The sequence below is a fragment of the Solea senegalensis genome, linkage group LG11 (genome assembly GCF_019176455.1).
Source record: "Solea senegalensis isolate Sse05_10M linkage group LG11, IFAPA_SoseM_1, whole genome shotgun sequence".
In the NCBI taxonomy this organism is placed as follows: Eukaryota; Metazoa; Chordata; class Actinopteri; order Pleuronectiformes; family Soleidae; genus Solea; species Solea senegalensis.
Window position 1 is genome coordinate 23,217,699 of NC_058031.1, and position 18,110 is coordinate 23,235,808.

The following is an 18,110-nucleotide window of genomic DNA, read 5'->3' on the forward strand; positions in this document are numbered from 1 at the left end:
GGGGAGACGCGTTCCCCGGGATGGGAGGACTGGGAGAGGAGAAGAGAAGTAAAACAGAAGAGGACAGAAAGAAGGATGGAGCAGTGACACCGGGGTCATGAGTCCAGACACAGAGGATGGAGTGAGTGTAGAGAAGTAGAAGAGAAGAGGAAAAGTTAGGTTTGGGAAAAAGTACGAGCAGTGAAAGGGGTGGAGGCAAGAAAGAATATGGGGAGTTCAGCAGAGAGGTGTTTTTAGAGAGGAGGAGGTGGTGGTGAGAGGTGGGTGGAGGGGGAACAAGCGTGTATCCTTCCCTCTGTCCCTGCAGCGGCGTTGAAGCTGAGCCAGGAAAAGGGGAAGGGCCTCCTTCTCCTCCTCTGTCCAGCTGACAAAAACAGCTGCCCGGGCCAGGAGCCACAGGCTGGAGCCCGATCAGAGGAGGACGAGTGCACACAGAGGGACAGACAGACAGAAGAAGAGGAGGAGGAGGAGGGAAGACAGAAGGAGAGTAAACAGAAGGAGGACGAGGAGGAGGACATCCCCTCCTCGGCTGGGAGCCTGTCCACCTATATGGGTTGCGTCCTGAGCTCGGACTGGTGCGGGGAGGAAGAGGTGCAACCGGTACCGGTGGTCAGGAGCTCGTCTATGAAGAGAAGGAGCCTGGAGAGGAGTGACAGTGGCAGGATGAGGCTCATGAAGGTCAGTGTGTGTGTGTTTCTGTCTGTTACCTCTTTAGGATATGTCAGGACCTGTAGTTGTCCTCATGGAGACTAAAACCTGGTCCTAATGAGACAGAACCTAACTTTTGAGGAACTGGTCAAACATTGGTGTTTCTATATGTGGACTGGCGATCTGTTCAGGGTGTGACCTCAGCAACCCCTGTGACCCCTCATGTGGATAGGATTGTTGCCACACAGCAAGAACATCACCAGCTCAGATCCCAGGTTTTTGCATGTTCTCCTCGTGTGACTGTTCTCTTTGGTTTCCTTCAACGGTCCAAAAACATGCAGAGGATAAATGGACTTTCTAAATTGACCACAGGTGTGAGAGTGTATGGTTTTTTGGTGACCGGTCCAGGATGTGACCCTGCCTTTCCATCATGGTACGGTTTAGTTTGGAACAGTTAGACCCTGGGTCTCGCTTGTGTTTCAGACGGGGTGTGGGCAAACAACGACGGCAAGTTTTCAATCAAATCGATGATGATGATGATGACGGTGGTGATGTAATCTCCACACTGAGGTCACATCTGTGCAGATACCATGGTTGGGTTATTTTTGTTGTTGTTGTGATGTAAACAGACACACAGACACTCGGCGGGTGTGTGTAGACATTTTAAAGCTGCAGTGGGCGGGGTCTGCACTCTGAGCTGTGCTGTGATTGGTCAAAGCCTTCAGTGACATTACAGATGTAGTGATGTGAGAGACTGAACAGAGGGGGTGAAGAAACGTTGTTTACTTCCTCTATAAACACTTGATTTACTCTGACGCTAAAAGGTTGTTATGGAATTATTGACCAAAGTAAAGTCAACGTATACGAAATAAAGGGATTGTTTATGGATTAAGACTTAGGTTATTGTCTGTCATAAACACTCACCTTGTCAGGACCAGTAGTCTTTATGGAGACCAGAACCTGGTCCTAATGAGGCAGAAAGTTAAGTTTAGGACTAAGATTTTGTCATTTATGGTTAGTGATAAGACTTTGTTTTGTCTGTCCTAAATTATGTCATAAAAGGAATAATTGCCCAAATCTGTGTGTGCACAGTACAAACATATTTGTGAGGACCAAAACCACTTACTAACCACATTAAAGGTAAAATTGTGGACACTTTGGCTGCTCCTCACAACTTTAAAGGGCTTTTTGAGGGTTAGGCATGTAGTTATGATGGTTATCGTTATGGTATAGTCCTCATGGGGACCAAAACCTGGTCCTAGTGAAGCAGAATCTAATTTCTGAGGAACTGGTTAAGTGCAGGGCTAAGATCTGAGCTAAAGTTAACGTCAGAGATAAGGTAAGACTTTATTTGTTAAGGTTGTCCTGAGTCCTGAGAAAAATAAGTGGACAAACTTGTGTGTTTATGTGTGTTTGTGCTTGGTTGCTCTAAAGCCCCCGTGGTTTCACATCACACGCTGAGCAGTGTGGGAATGTTGATCCCTGTGGACGACGTCATTGCGCAGGGACTGACCCACAGCATGAGTGTGTGTGGGAACCAGCTGGATCCCACTGTCCGTCATCTATTTATGGTCAAAACTTCTCTTTCACTTCTTTTCCCTTCGCTTGTTTTTTAATTTTAATGATGTGGTTGTTTTCCGTCAACAACTGCAGACACAAATACTTCACTGCCACTTTATTAGGTACACATGACACCTAATAAAGAGACTCAGGAGTGGCATCTGGTGTGTTCTTCTGCAGCTGTAGTCCATCTGCGTGTTTTGTGGACCAAGAAGATCTTCATATCTAAAATGTAACGTGTACAGAGCTCTGGATGTCACATGACACTGCCATGTTGGCAGGAAAAGCTTCACCAGTGATGGTTTCAAGCGGTGAGAGTTCACTGCTCATTTTAAATCCACAGAGATCAAGCAATATATGACAGAACCTGACTGACTGACATATCTGACCTTTATACTGCCCCCTGGTGCTTTTCACAAGTATGTATATGATTCCAGACCTACTGTTACGACATCTTAAACCTTTCGATGCACATCTACTCCAGAGAATGCTTACGAATCTGAAAAAAACCACACGTAACATAAACACGTTTTTTAAGGATGCTGAAGTTAGCATCCAGATCTACACTTTAAGTGTGGACTTAAGGGAGAACAACAAAATGGAGGTTTTATAAATGTCATAACGTGTCATTTTGACACCCCGTAACAAGCACTTTCATTCTTAGTTTCCCTTAAGTTTCACCTTAACTGCTTCAATGCTAACTTGAGCGTTGTGATTTGATGACGGTGATAATGCTGTTGTCTGTTGATTCCCGTCACTCCGTCTTCTCTGCTCACTTTGAGTGAACAATGCTGAACTTTAGATCAGTTAAAAAGTCTTCAAAAAATCCTGAAAACATGAAAGTTAATCTCCAACATTTAGCAAAGGTCAATATTTAACAGAGGAGTCTGGTGCATATTTACGTCCCTGACAAAAGTCTTGTCACTTATCCATTTTGTAGAAAAACCAGCTCATAACCTAACTTTGAATTAATCCATTGGTTTTAGAAATGGCTCATATGAAAGCTAAAACCATCCCAAATCATGATCAATATACTAAAATAAATTTGCTTCACTGAAGAAAGATTGATCATTTAATGAACACAGAAAGGTCAGATTTTGGCAAGACAAAAGTTTTGTCGCCTACAGAGAGTAATGTGAAAATTGAACAAATAATTTACTTCAAATACAAAAATATGCTGCATAACATCAGTGAATTAAGTAGTGGTGCTGTGAGATCAATATTTAATATCTTGTATGACTTCCATGAGCTTGAAGGACTGCATCCACCAATAATCGATAATGATTCATACAAGTCATCAGGAATAGCAAAGAAAGCAGTCTTACATGCCTCCCAGAGTTCATCAAGATTCTTTGGTTTTCATCTTCCATGCTTCCTCTTTCATTCTACCCCAGACATGCTCAATGATGTTCATGTCCTCCTGAGCAGTTGTCTTGCGGGGTCTGCCAGACCATCTCCAGTCTCTTCAAATCTTTTTCTTATTCTTTGTATTTGACGCTGAGACACATTGAAGGTGTCAGCCACCTCAGCAGTGGATCTGGTCTTCAGCCTCTTGATAATCAACGCTTTGGTCTCAGGGTGAATCCTAGGCATGTTGTCAGAGGTCAAGTTGCAGTTGATGTGAAGGTCTGGTGTGATGGGGTTCTTTTTATACACACCCACTAATTGATTGATCATTTACTGATAACAGGTGAGGCTGTAATCTAGGATTGGGTGCATCATATGACAAGGCGACAAGACCTTTTGTCTTTGCAAAAACTGACTCAGTGGGCTTTTCCAAGCTGTGAACGTTAGAATGCTTTTCAGCAGTTTCATTTGACACCAAAACATTACTTCAAAAGCTGTTGGGATTGAAATTAGCCATTTCTTGTAAAAAATAAATTGAATAGATATTATATTTGAGGGGCACTTAGGGTCAACTTGTACCCAGGCGACAAGACCCTTGTCAGGGAACCACTGTAGTGGTTCAGTGGTATTTCAGTTCGGTGACTGTTGAATCAACTGATTCTAATGATTCAGTTCCACCCAAAACAACTGCTTTACAAGTCGCTAAGTTTGTTCCACGTTGAGGAGGAACTATGAAGTCATGGAAAACAGCCATGATACCAACCTGTGTAGAGCCAAGTCAAGTATTGCTTGAACTGTATAATGGAAAAGTGCCATTATCGCCTGGTTTATATGCTGACTGTTACGGATGTGAACAGTGCCACTTCCCCTCAGCTCTTCACTGTTTTGGTTGAAAAGACATTGTTCTGAATTTCTTTGTTAGAGCTTGTGTCAGTGTTGGCGTTGCTGTTGTCCTCAGCTCATCACAGGAACCTTCTCTGCTTTTATCTTCTACATCATCCACATGTCCTCAGTGTCTTCAGCAGCTGTTGACAGAGATCAGAGTGGCAACAATAAACAACATTCAGACAGAGGAATCCTCACATCAACAGCCAGTCACTGTCATATGGTTGTGGAAAGACTGTTGGAACTCATGTGGGACAAACCTCCAAGAAATGTTGGGGGCCCCAGGCGAGAAAACTTGGCGGGCCCCTCAACTTTTAGCTTTCATTTTTTGACTCTGAACTTCTTGTTCTTGTAAAACGTCAACATGACACCGGCCAGGTTGCTGCTTGATCCATGCATAAACGATATGAGCGGAAAGTGTGGAATATCTTTAATTTAGCAAGAGTTTTCCAAGAAATGTAGACACCTATATCATGGTTTACTAGCTAGAACAGGTCGAACCACATAGAAATAGCTATGTCTTTATTCATACCCACCTGTATGTGGACTGGACCTTGGTCTAGCACCACCAACAGGTGACAGTTTGCATTTATCCTGTCAAATATCTGGTTGTTTCTGGAGAATAACAATGTTTTCTCTGTAACTGTTGTAACTGCTGTTGTTCCCAGTGTTTGTGGTGTGAGCTCATGATGCTGTTTATTTAGAAATCTTTATTTGTCTTTTATCACATCCTGCTCTATAGCAACTGTTGTTGACCCTGGGTTTACATATATATGTATATATATATATACATATATATATATATGTATAATATATAGCAGTGGTGTTGTCGCAGTGGTTTTCTGTGTTTATTTGTTCCTGTTTGAGCCTCCATGATGAAGTTTCCCATGACCGACAGATTTTAGATTGCCCTTGAGCGATGCTGAGGCCTGGAACCGCAGGCAACCACAACACAGACACACGCAGACACACACACCCAACACAGGAAGTTAAGCCTGAGCAGTCAGGGTTAAATTTAGACCCCGACGTCCAGAATAGAAGAGAATAGAAACTTTAAAAATGACTTAGAATGAAAAAGTTGTCTATTTAATCTGAATTAATTTAATTTACTTAGGTTTTACTATCAAAGTACTTTTTTAAGTTTGTCAACACTTCAATGTTAAATGTATATACTAAAAGTGGTCATGCCTAAATTAATTAAGTTAATTCAAACTAAAGTAAGTAAGGTGTCTTCATATATCTTGGTATATTTAGTCTATATTTACGAAGTAATATTCTATGTTTGTCAGCCATTTTCCTCTTTCAGTGAAATCGAATAGAAGAGAAAAAGACAATTGTTAACAAACTTTAAAGAATTACACTGTAAAAAGTGAGTTAAACTAACTCAAAAAATTACTTCAATTGGTCAAATTTAATTTAATCCATTTAGTCAATTGTATTGGATTTACTAAATTTAATACATTTAAGTTAAAGTTTTCCCAACCCAGTTATTTTGCTTTTAGCCCAATGTGAAACCACCGTTGTTATAAATCTCCTCTTAAGACTTAATCTAGTCTAAATTAGTACACTTACTACACTTTTCTTTACAGTGCAATTACTTTTCCCACTCAATTTACTATTCTACTATTCAAATTGGTTGTTAATAAGTTCAATATACAGTAGTAAGTTATATGAATGAACTAATTAATGTAGGTGTTTCCAGTTGAAGTATTTTTTCAGGTTTTTCAACTTAATAGAATAAAACAGAGGTTTTTCACACTGGCAGGAAAAAGGTGAATTCCTGTGTAAATCCCGGGCTCAGGCGGTGTCTGTCCATCAAGGCCCGGATTCCTGCGGTTTTAAAAACAATGATCTGTCCCAAACCCAGAGCAGAGTTTGAGGAACGATTGTTTTTCGTGACACGCAGGGACGGAGGGAAAAAAAGGGGGAAAGACATAAACCATTTCCTCTGCTCGCAGTAAGTCTCCAAAAACCCTGCGACAAATCCCCGGCCTGCACCCACCGCCCTCTCCTCGTAGTAAACTCTACTTTCCTTTTTTTAAACGTGCAAATATGTTGAGTTTGACTTTTGTCCAAGTTCTGAAAATAAGTTCGAGAGAGAGCGAGACTTGACGCTGACGGTGAAGGTTTTGATTGGACTCAGAATCAGAACAATAAGTGTGAACACGTGCTGCCTGTTTGTGTCCTCGATGTTTTTCTGTCTCTCTGTTGCTTCCACAGCTGCACCTTATCAGCCTTTGGCTTCACGCTGTCTTACACAATACTCTGTCAAACTGCACAGCCCCCTGTTCTTTTTTTTTAGCCTCCTCCTCCTCCTCATTTCCTCTTGGCCTGGGCTCCTGCTCTGTCCACCTCTTTCGTCATTTACCTCCAAAACTTCCAAGACTCTTTCATCAAGACTCTGGACAACATTTATTGGTGGACTTAACTAACTTTTCACAGACACAAAACCTGCTTTGCGTTGACCTCTCTACAGTTTAACGTCATGTCATATTCTGGGTTGTGAAGACGAGCGTCAAGTAGAGGAAGTTTGGAGAAACGTGTTGTGTTTACTTCCACCTGAGTAACACGGAGTAACGTTCCTCCCAACTTTGGTTCCTCTTAAACTGGTGTGAATGCGGCCTGGTTCACCAGAACCAGAACTGTGTCTGTCTGAAAGCTCTATGAGAGGCAGCTGAACCAATCCGGACCCAGACCTATTACTATAAATCTGTGATAACTGTTGTTTTGAGTATTTGAATAATTTGGTTTTCTTAATGTCATGTAAACACGTTAGTGCGACTAAAATCCAGCTACTCTTAGTCGGACTAACATACCTCGATGATGCGATTCGTAGTCCTATTACTCCTGCATGTATACGCTTAGTCGGACTGGAGTCGGACTTGTTGCTCTGTACATGCACCAAAATGTCCTCCCTTGTCTTTGACCCCAAAGTAGACGGCGTATAAACTACGTCCGCATGTTTACTCGGGACTCTGCAAGTTGTCTGATTGTCTGACTTAGTCAGACTATGGCCTTAGCTCGATTAAACTGTGCATGAGTGGAGTGGATCACAGATAATGCTGTTTTTTTGGGGTATTTTAAATTATGTTTGACCAGTTAACTTGTTTTTCTTTCTCCCATCTGGGAAAATATAACTGTTTAATGGTAACACTAACCCTATTGCTTAATTTAAAAAAAAATTTGCTCAAAAACCATCAAATGAATTTAACATAAATTGATCTACATTTTGTGTATATTTTCAATTAAAAAGGTACCTTGGGGCTCTGTGGCCCCAAGGTCATTTGAGTTTGAGAGCCCTGCTCTAAACAAAAATTATAAACTCAGTGCAGAGGAAACTTCCTTCTCTCTGTTTTAGTCTCATCATCCTCTAACACCTCATTTCTTTCTCTAACTTCCCTCACCTCCATCTTTCCCTCCAAACTCTCCATCCCCCCTCTTTGACTCAGCAACAGCTCCCTCATTCCAATCCCAACACCAGCTTCCTGTCTCTGCTGCTCCCTCAGGAGTTTATTTGACCTTCCTGCACCTCCTATTACCTTTATTTCCCCCCCTCCCTCCTTTACTAATCCACCTCTCCTCCTCTTCTCTTCTGCTCCCTCCTTTTTTCCATCCACCTTGTCGTAATAGAAAACATTAACCCCCCCCAACACACACACACACTCCACCACCTCCCTCAGTCCATTAGTTTTCTTTTTTCTGCACCATGAGCTGGAAATTCCTCAGTTATGAGTAAAGTGAACAAACCACAGCACTGCACACATTGTTTGGCAGAGGGATCTTTGTGTGTGTGTGTGTGTGCGTGTGTGCGTGTGTGTCATGACTCACAGGCTTCACTGATTGGAGCTGGATATGTTTTCATATAATAGACGTCCACATCAGTCTCACATGGACGTGAGTTAAGAGGCTGCAGACGATTGGCTCGGAGCTGTAGAAAGTGGTGTGGTGCTGTGCCGACGAAGGAAAGATGTAAAGCCCCTTTTCCACCTATGGCCCTAGCTCGCCGCGCCTCACGGCATGGTTGGTTTTCCACTACAAAAAAGTACTGTACCTACTCAACATGGTCGTCACTGCACGGCTAGAATCAGTTCATTAAAAATATTTGGAGTGGGGGTGGAGTGGCTCAGTGGTTAAGACCCCTACCTTGTACCAAAGTACCAAAGACATCATGGTCGCAAGTTCGATTCCACCCCTGGCTAATTGTACTTGATTCCATTGTAAGTCGCTTTGGATAAAAGCGTCTGCTAAATGACATGTAATAATAATAATAATAATAATGTTCAGTAACTTCCTCCATGACCAGAGCACAGACTGGCCTGAACTACACCAGACTCCTGGGTTAAATATTGAGATTTTAGACATTTCCCTGGTAATTGTTGGAGATTAACCCACATTTTTAGGATTGTTGAGTCGGCATTTTTTCTCTTCCTGTGACGGCACTCTGACCAATCAGTGGCCAGCAGTCTGGCACAGTATCGCCTCAGCTCACTTGGAACCTGGTACTAAAAAAAAGTACCAGGTACCGGGTACTTTGCTAGTGGAAAAGCAACTTCACCGTGCCGAGGCAAGGCGGTGGAAACACGCCATATCCTGTCGCGGCCGTTTGTCGGCAAAAAAATCTGTTCAACGTGAATCTTAATAAACTGAACTCAATCAAACGACGCTGTATACCTCGCTAATTAAGTTTAAGTTTTTTGCGAATATGGCATTTTTGAATTGTTGTTATTTAATATAATAAATACAAGTGTCAGGGACCAGTATAAAACCAGAATGCAACTTTTTCTCTACTTTTTGGACAATAAAAGTTCACAGCACAGCAAAATAACCTGGACTGGACATGAAGTTTCTTTCACTCTCATGGTGTAAAAGCTAAATTTAGTTTGGCTTCAAGTTTGTTTGATTTATTTTTTTTTCAAACATAAAAGGAGAAGAAGAAACTCTCAGCTTGGTTTTATTAGCGATGATCAGCAGCTCAGGCAATGTTTTTATATATATATGTATTTTTGATTTTGTTGGCTCTTTAACACTTTACCATTCACTGATGTTTTTACAATTTTTTTTTTATATTTATTTAATTTTCAGACCCTGAATCAAATCAATCAAACATACTTTATTGTCCCCACAAGGACAAACTTATGCTGCAACATCTGCACGACGACAGAGACGAGAAAAGTCTTTTTTTTAAATGTATTTATTATTATTTTTTGTTTGCAAATGACAGCATATCAAACAGGAAACCACTATTACATGCAACAAAGCAAACTTTTCTCCCCGTTCTCCCTCCCATCCCTTCCTAAGGTGTTAAAACAATAAAATTATAAAATTGAGGAAAAAGTCATTTAATTCAAAAATAACTAAATAAAAGTGACTGTGATACAGAAACACAGTGAAACAACACGATTTATTATTAAAAACTATAGAAATCTGTATAAAAACAGTGTAAAAACTACATCTGTGGACATGACAGTTCCTATGTTTGACCACTAGGTGCTGCTGCTCACACACATGTAAACCTCAGCAGTATCAATGCAGATGTTGATGTGGGGTTAATTATTTTACACTATTATTGACTGATTAAAAGCTTTTAAAGAATTAAAACCAGTTTTTTTCAGCTTATTAAATGTGAATACTTTTGGTTTTTTTGCTCGGTTTAACAAAAGATCATGAAAAAGTCAAATCTTTGGTTTGAGCTCATCATTATTTCCAGATTTCAGAAACGTGGACCCAAGTACTTAAGTAATCAAGAAACTTATCAACAGATGAATCAATTATAAAAATAATAGTTAATTGCAGCCCTAGACTGATTGATTGTTTATTGTGTCATACATAGTTTGGCCCAAATGACATCATTATTTACAGATTAGAGACGATTAAACCAGAGGTCCTGATGGTTTTTTTTAGACATGCAGACATCAAACTTATATATGCATATATAAAATTAAACATCTGTTTACTAGGATTTAAGTGGATTTTAAAAAGACTGAGTGCAGGACTCGTTCAGTCTGTTTGTTTTCCTTTCACTGAAATCCCTGGCTTTTCTTATCCAAACAAAGTCTGACGTCTGTAAAGAGAACCATTCCACAGATATGAGATTATCATATTTATTTATAGATTATAATATTGTTCTTACTTTGTCATAACGAGGACAAGGTAAAGAGTTAGTGTTCTTAACTGATCAGCTACAGGACGCTGATGTCATGATGTTTCTCTGGTTGTTCTGCTTCTTACATGTGAATATTGACTTAGTTTCATTAGGCATTGAATTCCACATATGACTTTGTTTGATGGTGAAATCTGACTTAATGTGGTTCAGCGGTGGCATATTTTACAGTTTTAAGACTCTGCTGAAGCGTGTTTCAGGTTGAGAGTGTATTGGATTTTTCATTTTTAAGTCATTTTGATCATTTTTGGTACCTATATTGATACATACAGTATCGTATCAATCATCCCGCAGCAGGTATTGATTTTTTAGAAGGTGAGTTACGAGGAAAAAGTGTGTTCACAACGCTTAAGTGTCTTTGCTCAAGGACTCAGGAGGCAGGAATCGAACCCACAACTTTCCAGTTGAAAGACAACTCGCCCTACCACTGCTTTACCTCTAAAACTTAAGTACATTTTATATCAGAAAATTAAGTTTAAATACTTAAGGACAGTAAATGTCATAAACTTTAAGACTTTTACTGAAGTAATATTATAAAAAAGTAATTTTCTGCTAACATACTGATGTAAAATACCTTTAAAGTACTTTAAAGTACACACAGACTGTGTGAGTTCCCTCACTGTCAAACCTCAGTGACAGGTATTTCAACGCCACCAATCACGCTCCACCTCCTTCACGCTCCCCTCCTGTTAGTGACCAATCAGGCGCCGAGGGCGTCAGTAACTTTACTCCATACATACACGCGTAACATGCGCAACATGCGCGCGCGTGGATCCGCCTCCCCCACCCCCCCCAGCCTCAGCCTCAGCCTCAGCCAGGAGGAGGCTGGACCTGAGCAAAAGAAAACAAGTTATCTCACCAGCAGAGCAGAGAGAGCAGAGCTGCCGTCGTGTTCTTCTCACAGTCATGTTCCTCATGGACTTCCTCCTGAGCGCGAGCGTTTGAGGAGCAGCGGTGGGAATATGATGAGCGGGAAAATGAGCAAGGTAAGAGGAGACGCTGTTGTTGCTGCTGCAGGTTTTCTGGTGTCATGGTTCTGAACTTCAGTTTCAGGAGTTTGTGTGGATTCTGGATGATGCGGTGCAGATTTTTCGCGCGCGCGTAATGGCTGCGTAATTGCGCACTGGTTGTTGTGATTTGGGCTCCGTTCGTCTCTGTTTTGGCAACTTAATTAACTTTAAAATCATGTAAAGTTTCATCAGTGACAAGAGTTGACTCTGTTGCAGTGTTCACATGTCATCACTCTAACAACACACGCGCTGTATTTACAGGGTTTTCCATTGTTTTCATGGCACCGAGGACGCTTTCGTGCGTGTTTCTGTTCATTCAGAGCTTCAGAACCCATGAGTGCGCGTGCAGTGACAGTTCACGCGCTCACTCACTCACTCACTCTCTCGCGCCCTCGGACTTGCGGCAGCTGTTAGATGCGCAATCACGAGTAAAAGCGCGCACTCAGTGTTCGGCTGTTCTGCCGAAAACTGTGTCGCACTTAATCTGACATGAGTTCAAGTCATGTGACGTAAGTGTAGTAGTCCCCCCCCATCATCATCATCATCATCATCATTACCACAAACAATCAGGGGCGTTTCAAAGGACTGTGGGGGCCTCAGGCTAAAGGAACCTGGGAGCCTTCAAGTAAAAGAAAATAACTTTGTTTTTCTCACTCACCTGCAGAAGAACTTTGTATCCAACTAAAAAAACAAAGACATCTGGTATTTTAGAATTAATTCAATAATAAATTAATAAGTGAATACAAAGTAAAACAGGATGAAACTAAACAAGCGTGATAAATCTGCTTCCATGAAACCGAGCTCCCGAGAAGAAGATGAAAGTGTCTTCTTAATTCAGAAAAACTGTGGAACTTTTAAGGAGAAGCAGCTTTATAATGTTATGCTTCCATATTCACTGGCCACTTTATTTATTTATACAGGAGAAACTTTATACTTAAATGGCACCAGGTGTGGTGTTCTTCTCCTGCTGTAGCTCATCATCTTCAATACTGATTGTGTTACACGTTTAAAGATCTTTTTTAGTCTTAGTTAATCTATTTTGACTGTTTGGGTGAGGTGGAAGAAGCACATAGCGTGAGTAAAGTGAGCAAAGCTTCATACAGCAGCACCGAGGCTGAAAACACCTAATAATTGAAGTGAAGTGAATTCAACTGCTATAGAAAGTTCTGCAGGAGCTCACAATCATATTTTAGAGTACTGATATCAGTACATACCATACTCTAGTTTGTGATATCGGTATTCCGTCCATCTTCTACCACTTATCTTGTCCAGTGAGTCCTGGGTCCTCTCTGGGGTCTCCTCCTCCCCATGGGACGTGCCTGGAACATCTCACCAGGAGGAACCCTAACCAGATGCCAGAGGAGACACCGCACACCTCATCTGGCTCCTCTCGATATCAGTACTGTACATGAAAAAGTGATATCCTGCCATCCCCAGTTTCTATAACAGACTGAACCATCCAGATGTGTTTTGAATTGGAAGTCAACTCGTCTCAGGGAGGAGCGAGCAGAGGATTCCACGATACAGTAAACTCTTCCTGTGTATCCTCAGCTGTAAATACAAACACGCCGCTGCCAAGAACAAGAGCTGGAGAAGCCTGTTCAGGGTCAGGATCTGCTGCCTCAGACCTTTGAGCATTTGGAATCTTCTCCTTTATTTTTACTGGTGCATTTTTCTGACTTCCAAGATATTGATTTGGTGACATCATCGTCCTTCCTGCTCAAATGAACGAGAGGGAAAATTAGATGGAAGTGACCTGGCTGAAGACGAGGCAGTTTACAGCAGGATAGAGGTGGAGAAAGCTCCGTTAAGAGATGCTCCATCCACGTTCAATACATAGACTTTATGACCTTTGACCTTTGTTCTCTATGTTGTCCTGCACTTTTAACTTTTTCGCGATATCGTGATGTATCGCTATGTGATTGTCTCGCGATATATTGATTATCACAGAATCGGTGTATCGCGATATTATCGGTATTGTTGGACCGTGTGTCATATCGCGAGGTTCCCTGTGATTCACACCTCTACATGTAAACATTTTAACTGTTAGTGTGGTGTTTGGAGGCTGCACATGTGCACAGTCGAGCCTTCTGTTGCGCGATGGAGCCTGAAAGCTTGTCTTCTTGTCACATGCAGCAAATTCAAGTGTCATTAACTCATAATGACTTCCTCATTTTAAATTCTTGCTTCCACCGTTTTGTCAGATTGTGATAATTGACTCGAGTTGTGTGTGTGTGTGTGTGTGAGTTTTCTGGCACGAACGCTAATAACCTTGTCAGGATCGGTCATCGTCATGGAGACCAAACTGTGTCACTAATGAGGCTAAGTGTCACTTCTGAGCTCCGGGTTTAAGTCAGACTCACCGTGAGAAAGAGGTCCATTATGAGATTCTTGAGGGCGTCTCAGTGTCGCACACTCACACACACACCCACACGCACACACACACACACGTCAGACCACAGCAGAAGAGACAGTGATGAGTTAATGTAAATGAGCTGTAGTGAATAGCAATTATGTAACGTAATGTGAGCATCACAACTCCAGACTGAGGAATTCCACCCTGATATTAACTCTGGTCTAATCTCCTTCTCCTCGCCTGAAGCCCTTTTTAGCCAAAGATCAAGCTTTTATTTTGAAGTAAATCCTCAGACTTTGAACTACTTTCTGCCATCTTTCTTTTACGAATGTGTGCAGAACTCAGCATGTTATTTACTGGAACAAGTGAGGACCTTTGTAGAAAATGGCACCATTAACCCTTTACCAGGCAAAGAACTATATTTGGTAAAGTCCACAGGGACATGCCTGAAACATGCTGGACAGGACTCCCCGAGGACCAGGATTCTTTGGATTTTATTTTTCAACCTGTCCTCCAACTGAAATGTACATATAGGTCGTTTTCTGAAAACGTGACTGTGGGTCGTTTTTTTCAAACCCCTGAATGCGACGTAAAAGTAGTATTTTCCAACTCGAATATGCACAGATGTTACTGAGGGATGGGTTAGGGCAAAAAAGACAGGGTTAGGTAGTAAAAATTAAAAAAAATATTAAAAAGGTGGTATAGGTAAGGACCGAACCATAGTCGACAACGGCAAAGCCACTAGATACAGCATTTAAAGCGGAAGTGGTTGCTGTTATGTATACAACCGCTAGGGGCGCATGTTTTGAAAACGTAAATATAGGTCGTAATTCCTTCATACGACCTATATGTACGTTTTATTGGAGGACAGTCTCTGCCACATCTGGCAAAGGAGCCAGATGTGGTGCCTTCATGGACCTTGATTTTCTACAGGAGGGCTGAACGATTTGGAGTAAATATCTAATTGCTATCATGATATGATTCGTGATATCAGAGGGAATGGTCTTTTTTTTTTATACATCATTCTCGTTTCCATTTGAAAATCATGTTTTAAAAGGATTATACTGTGTGACTGAGGTTCTCTTCGGTGTGTAAATATCATGACAATAATTCATCTAAAATGATATTTGACTCACATTTTGGCTTGAAAAGAATATTGACCCCCCCTGCGATTTAAAAAATGCATGAGGCCGTGTTGCGATTTTGATAAGATTTTGACAAATTGTTCAAATGATGAGGACAACGTGTCAATTTGAATGTTTATGTACATGTTAGCGTCATTTTTAACCCTTCTGTTACCATCCCAGGATCTGGCATGAACGCCGAGACCTTGTGTTTTGACAATTCTACAGCCATAAAATCAAAATAAAAAATCACGATGGTCATAAGAGGGTCAACAGATCTGTCGGAGTTAAACAAAATGGCTTCATCTGACCTCAACAACCTTCTGTAAAATCATCTAATCTCATATTTTCCATAAGAATGACCTGTAATTTCACACGTTCTGCCAGTGAAATGTAAACGCATGAGCTCAGCTGCATGAGGTTTGGGTAAATACACCAAACCAAGACTGTCCTCAGGTAAAATGTCCACTTCTTACATTTCACAGTTCAAAGTAATGAGGATTGCGTGCATGTGTGTGTGCGTTCAGACGCTGATTAATGACCGTTACGTACTTGTTCATACGCCGGCCAGTTAGTGTTGGCTCCGTATCACGACCCCCTGGCTTTTTCAGAGTCCCCTCCCCCTCCTCCCCCCCAGTTAAATTCAAACCTGACGAAAAGAGCCCCGGATTAGTGGCGTGATAACATTGTTTTCAGCCTCTCTGATAAGAGTGTGAACATTAGCAGTTTTTCTCTGATGTGAACCATTTTTCATGTGTTGGTCCATTTCCACCTTTTTTTTATCAGATCGGACGGATTTTTGTCACTGGAAAAAAAAAAGAAAAATCGGATTTTCTTGGGAAAACTTGTACAGGAAATTTACTTTTATTAATGTACCCCTTCCTTTTCTGACAAAAACACTGTTGCCCTCTGAGCCATGCCTTCTGGATTAGTCCCAGATGACAGTTCCAGGATTGTGTTCTGGGAGCATGAGTCACTGCTCACCACAGCGTCCACACCTTTACCTCACGGAGATATTTGAGATTCTGTGCTGGAGAAGATTTAAAACTCTGTAGAGTTTAGATCTCGTGTTGCTTCCAACAATGGCACGAGTAAAGAAAAAGACGTTCCAGAAGTGAATTCTGCTGCTCAAAAAAACCCACTGTTGTTTTCAAAATAACTGCCTTTTGTCGCCGCCCACCCCTGCTCTGCTGCTGTATACCAGACGTGCCATGGTTCCATTTGCTGTTTTGTCTCAGGGTTTTCAGTTTGGTTCAGTTTTTGCCGTCACTGGTGCGACCTGGGTCCAAGGACTTGTGTATGTTATTGATTATTGTAGAGCTGAAACAATTACTCGATTAATTGTCATTGTTTGATAATGGATTCATCGGTTTGAAGCTTTTTTCATGATTTCAGCTTCTTAAATGTGAATATATTCTTTATTTCTTTCGCTCCATTTAAGCAACTAAGTAATCATTAATATCTGAATCATTTTGGTTTGTGGACGAAAACAACATCGTCATTTTCAGGTTTGACAAACGATTACTTGATTAATCGTGAAAATAATGGTTAGTTGCAGTTCTAGATTATTGACGATATCCCTTTTTAAGGTCTAATATGACACTTAACCCGTCGGTAGTTTTCCCAATGAATCGATGAGAAAAATGTCAGAAAATGTGGGAAAAATGTTGATCGATGTTTGTCAAACCTGGAAATGATGACGTGGTTTTGTCCACAAACCGAAATGATTGAGTTTGAATGATTTCTTTGTTTTATGGCGCAGAGAAGTTAAGAAACGATTCACATTTAAGAAGCTGAAAATCTCGCACACCTCTGAATGTTGGTTGTGCGTGCAGTGGACACACCTAAGGAAAAGACTGACTGAGCAGTTTTTTGTCTTTATATGACGATCACGTGGTCGTGACTCTGCCTCGGCACAATCCAGCGGTTGTGTTGGGAGGACGCAGACTACAGTAGGGGATTCTATATTTGCCATTATTGGGTGTAACTGAGAAGTTAAGACCCCGCATTCTGATTCTGCCAAGCTACGGGGACGGCTGAAAACAGAACAGAGGCCCCGGCTCACAGAGGCTCACATTCCCCCGGTGCCATATTCAGTTACACTGGGTTCACGTCTACAGTAGCATCCATTCACTCGCAGCTGGAAAGTTCTCCCTCCTCCTCCTCCTCCTCCTACTCTTACAGTAAGTGTGTGAGGCTGCAGTTTGATCAGCAGGTTCAGGTCCATGACTTAATCATCACCTCACGCCGATGTCATCCACCCACTCAGGACCACGCCACAGTGAATGGGTGACTTTTCCAGGTGAAACAGATGGTGCTTTTTGTGGGTAAATATGGACAACTGTGTGTGTGTGTGTGTGTGAGGAAGTGTAACATGGCGGAGTGCTGACCTCACCTCAGGAACAGGCAGTCCCTGTCCCCACCGCTGCCTGTCCCGCCCTTCGGACACATGTTTATTAACAAGCACACATGCTGGACATGTGAGACACTTGTCAATGCAGGGTGGGATTCAAAACACACACACACACACACACACACACACTCACAGACTCAGTGACTGTGTGTGTTGTGCTGCATTAGCAACAAAAACAAACCAACTGCGATTAAGTCGTTGCAGATTTGACTTGGATTATTGTCAATTTCTGACGGACTTTAAAGGGACAGTAACTTTCCTGAGACATAATCTGTCATAATCTGACTCATCCCCAATTTAAGTCTACAAGGGTATGTTTACCAGTTTATTTCGCCATTAAATGCATTTTCTGACAGTTTTCACTCCCCCTACAGACGTCCATAGAGAAAATGAGCGACTCCAGCACACAGGAGTTGTTACACCACTGCTGCCTCCGTCACTAACTTCACATGTGTTATTTGGTGACTTCTGTCTTCACACACACACACACACACACACACACAGCTCCAGTGCTTGTGTTTCGTGACACAAAAACTTCAAATATCAATTATCAAAATATGCTTTATTGTCCCCCGCATGGGGAAAAGTGCTGCGACAGCTGCGCAGC

At 41.6% G+C, this 18,110-nt stretch overlaps 1 protein-coding gene across 1 annotated transcript in view; it reads left to right on the forward strand.

Moving 5' to 3' along the window:
* Positions 1 to 250: 250 nt before the first annotated feature.
* The window catches only part of tns2a (tensin 2a), a 63,628-nt gene continuing 45,768 nt past the window's right edge, over positions 251 to 18,110 (forward strand). Inside the window, exon 1 of the mRNA XM_044037616.1 lies at positions 251 to 678. Within this exon, the coding sequence (XP_043893551.1) occupies positions 550 to 678 (129 nt within the window). The 5' untranslated portion in view covers positions 251 to 549. The remainder of the gene's footprint in view (positions 679 to 18,110) is intronic.